This window comes from Sinocyclocheilus anshuiensis, unplaced genomic scaffold, assembly GCF_001515605.1.
Source record: "Sinocyclocheilus anshuiensis isolate Anshui unplaced genomic scaffold, SAMN03320099.WGS_v1.1 scaffold955, whole genome shotgun sequence".
Lineage (NCBI taxonomy): Eukaryota > Metazoa > Chordata > Actinopteri > Cypriniformes > Cyprinidae > Sinocyclocheilus > Sinocyclocheilus anshuiensis.
Window position 1 is genome coordinate 832,820 of NW_015546094.1, and position 4,403 is coordinate 837,222.

Genomic DNA, 4,403 nt, shown 5'->3' on the forward strand with positions numbered 1-4,403 from the left:
GCAAGACGCTGCAGTGCCAAGTTGTGGAAAAACAGTCTTTGCATTGCCTTCCTTCTGAACCTAACATCAGGAAATAGTGGATGAACTATTGTGATTTTTAATGAAGATCCAGATTGCTTGGTCCTTTGTTCACATCATTTTTACCACGGATTCGTTTACAAACAAAGCACAATTTGACTCAGGATTTTCAGAAAGATTGAAACTAATGGCGCTTTTCCACTGCGTGGTACGACTCGGCTCGGTACGACTCGGCTCGGTTTGCGTTTCCACTGCAGTTTAGTATCGCTTTAGAGTGGGCGGGATTATTCACGTCATTATAGTTGCGCCGCCTCTACTGCTGCGACTCCTAAAAAACTTTTTCATTCCGCGTCGCCCCATCAAGCTCTCGCTGGATCCGCTCCTCTGCTATCAACGAGAGCAACGTCTGTACTTCCTCAACAGGGGGAACAGCCACTTTTTGGTTGTTAAAAAAAGGTGCGCTCGTTCAAAACAGTTGCATTCGATCCTTCGCTGGCTGTGCTGATTTAAATCTAGCGGTTCTTTTGTGTTTGTGTCGCAAGTTCAGTGACGCAGGTAGTGACGATTCTCTCCGGCCAATCCGTGATCAGCAGAGTTTACACGTCACGTTTTGGTAACGGTACGGTTCACCTGGAACCCCAACCGAAGTGGTACTAAAAAAAGTACCAGGTACCAGGTACTGTACCCAGTGGAAAACCCCCCAAAAGTGAACCGTACCGAGCCGTACCGTGCCGTACCATGCAGTGGAAAAGAGCCATATGTCATGCATGACAACAGCTGTCTGCTCTGCTTTGATCTGGTAAATAATAGTTTTGCTGTGTAATAAAACAAAGCTTTTGTTTTGGTGAATCTGTCATTACTCATCTAAATCTAAACTGACAGCAACTGACGGAAAAAACATCACCCTAGGGCTCTGCTTGTCTCCAGGCGTCCCCATTATTCAGGTCTGCTCTTGGCCACAGGTGGAAATGTGGTCAGACTTTAGTAGACTCCACCCATGTTCAAACAGTCTTAAGGGAGTTTCTGCTATTCCTAGTGATAAGCTCTACCCGTTGTTCTGTTGTGTTTGGGCACACATCTAAACACGGGTGTTGGATTACTATTAACACCTGTCAGACAGAGTGGCAAACAGGCATAGCGTGCTGGATAAGATGAGTTCAAAAAGATCTAACCGCTGTAGTAGCTAATGCTGGGTTTGGACTTTTTGCTTTGTTTTCATGTCTTTTGAATATAAAGCTCTCTCAGGCATTCAGGAGTAGTTTTGAGGAATATTTCACGTTTTGTTTTACTCACTCTCATGTCGATCTAAACCTGATTGACTTTCTTCCATGGAGTGCGAAAGGAGAAGTTTTAAAGAATGTGCTGCTCACCAATTCCAATGCAGTGAGGACCTGTGATTTCATGCTTCAAAAAGCATGCAAGGCACCACAAAATAACCGTAAATGTTGCATGTGACTTGTCTTTTCAAATCACCACACTCACCAGCTGATTAGAGCTATTACTCATGTTTTTCTCAGCTGAAATTGCATGGTAGATTCATAATTAATACTGTCAGAGCATCATTTTCCTGTGGTTTTACCACGAGGAACGTGTCCACCACCAATCCTGCAGCATAAAATGAATGACTACATGGACATCATACAGCAGTGCTCAGCTTCTGACAATTTATTCAAAATGCTGTGTGTTATCACACAGATATTACGTTATTTTCCAGGGGAAATTAAATTCATGTTACTTTTTTGTTTTGGATGGACAAATCTAAATGCACTTGAGTATCACTAACCTCAGAAAGGCTAAGTTTGACACTAATAATGTGTATAGGCAACAAAGATAAAAGTAACCCTCTTTTAGTTAGTGTCATGCACTGGTCCAGTGCTCTTGACAGAAGCTAGGGCAGAAATAAAAATACAGAGAAAATAATATTTTTTTTTTATAACTGTTATTTCACTTGTTAGTTCACACAATGGTATGATTCTGCTTTTGTTATACAAGCTAATATTTAGAGACCAACTGAATATAATAACAATTTAAATGCATTAATTCACCTGATATTACAAAAACAGTTTAGTAGAAAAACTGAAATATTACTATAAAATAGTAAGTCCAATGCATTTTTCAGTCTCTTACTTACAGGGTTAGTGCACCCCAAAATGAAAATTGACATTTTACTCTTGTCTTGACCCTATAAAACATTTGTAAAGAGATCAAAAAACAAATCCATATGAATTGAGCAATTTAATCCAAGTATTCTGAAGAAACATGGTTGCTTTATATGACGAACAGATTTAATTTAGGCTTTTATTCACATATAAACATAGATCAGCGAACATAAATCGCTCAACCATACTTGCCTTGATCTCATTGGTCCTTGCACCGCAAGCAAGCGTGCTTGAGCTTCCATCACCAAATATTGCTGTTAACATTGTTAGCTTATTAATGTTTATATGTGAATAAAAGCCTAAAAATAGATCTGTTCATCATATAAGGCGATCATGTATCAGCAGACTTTGGATTAAATTGCAGGAGGCACAGAAATCTCTTAGATTTGATTAAAAATATCTTAATTTGTGTTCCAAAGATGATCGTATTTCTTATGGGTTTGGAGCGACATGAGGGGAATGCGACATGAGCGGCGTGAGTAAATGCTGACAGAATTTTCATTTTAGGGCTGAGCAAACCCTTTTAAACATGAATTAAACAATGACTATTAAGGTAAATTGTCAGATGTCTTGTCAGATGGTAAATTTGAGGATGTTCTTTTTGTAATTTTAGCACATGGACTACAAAAGTAGTGTTTAATATGTGACTGCATTCGTTCAGGTCATACATGGGGAAAAATGACTCCTGTGGTTTAAATCTTAATTATTTTGAGCAGTCAGATCTTTCAGGCAAAGGCCTTTTGTTTAAAAAAACACTTGTTTTGTTGTGTGTTTAGGGGATAGTGGGAAAGTAACAACGGTAGTAGCCACACCAGGGCAGGGTCCAGACCGTCCTCAGGAGGTCTCGTACACAGACATCAAGGTGATCGGGAATGGCTCATTTGGAGTGGTGTACCAGGCTCGACTCATTGACAGCCAGGAGATGGTGGCCATAAAGAAGGTGCTTCAGGATAAGAGGTTTAAGGTAAGAGGAGTAAGAACCTGATTGTGTACAAACTGATGTTAGTATCATAATAAATAACCCTAAAATGCATAAAACCATTTCCAACAGGAAATGTTTTTACTTGTAATGCTACAGGCCCTTTAAATATGGCTGCTACAATCGCGTTGGAATTTTCTTTTTGTCATTGCGATTTGACCAGTGATAAACATTTAATATCTCATGTTGCTTCTGCTTAGATAACAAAGCTAAAAGAACAAAAAGGCTTAAGATCACATTGAAAACACCCCCTTTTAAGTTCAGCGGTGTGTTCATAAACTACAAACTTGCCTTATGACTCCAGTTGTTTTGTCCAGGCTCTACTGCCTTGAGGAAATGTTGCTCTTCACATTTTCAGAAGACCTGAACCTCTTTCAAACTGACTCAAAAGTATCCCTGGGCGATAAAACGGTATCGATATTTATCGATGGTACACCTTCTTCGATAACGATATAAAAAAATTTCGATATAGTGCACGATATAGGCACGTCCTATGAGTGACGCAGACAGCACACACAAACACGAACATGAGTGCTGTGCCTGCCTGTGATGAGGAGATAGTGAATAAAAAAATGAATATTAGTCGAATTTAAAATAAACATTTGCATTTGAATGCAAAAATACTGTTGCAGTTGCTATACTGTATTAAAGCTTTAATCAGGATAAAACTATATTAAAAGCTAACATAAGCAGTAGCATTTACAAATAACAGCGTATCTAAAAGTATGAGACAACAACAAACAAAAAACATAGGCCAACCATTAAAAGCCGTGCTTGCACAGGTTCTGCATGATCCTCTTCAATAATATCCTCTGCTTCTCAATCAAGCTCAAACTGATAAGCGATAATAACGATGCCGTTGTTTACATAAACAACCGGAGCACATGCCGCTGAGGTGAGGGGCGGGATGTTTAGACTCGCACTAGAGGCAGTTTAGCCAATCACAACACACGGGGCTAGCTAACCAATCAGAGCCCATCGCGTATTTCTGAGGGAGGGGCTTCATAAAAGAAGGAAATTATCAGCCCGTTTCTCAGAGAAGGGACAGAGCGGTGTGGAATAAAGGTAAATGATGTAGACCTTCGTTCATCTTCGGAACACAAATAAAGATATTTTTGATGTAATGTGAGAGCTCAGACCCTGCATAGACAGCAACGCAACTGTAATGTTCTCAAGTCCAGAAACGTAGCAAGGACATCGGTAAAACAGTCCATGTGACATCAGTGGCTCAACTTCAGTTTTGCGAA

The 4,403-nt window shown here is 39.7% G+C and overlaps 1 protein-coding gene across 1 annotated transcript in view; it reads left to right on the forward strand.

The window, feature by feature from the left end:
• Positions 1-2,643: 2,643 nt before the first annotated feature.
• LOC107700141 (glycogen synthase kinase-3 alpha-like) overlaps positions 2,644-4,403 on the forward strand; it is a 21,231-nt gene continuing 19,471 nt past the window's right edge. The window contains exons 1-2 of the mRNA XM_016501680.1: positions 2,644-2,656; positions 2,954-3,141. Of these exons, the coding sequence (XP_016357166.1) occupies positions 2,644-2,656; positions 2,954-3,141 (201 nt within the window). The remainder of the gene's footprint in view (positions 2,657-2,953; positions 3,142-4,403) is intronic.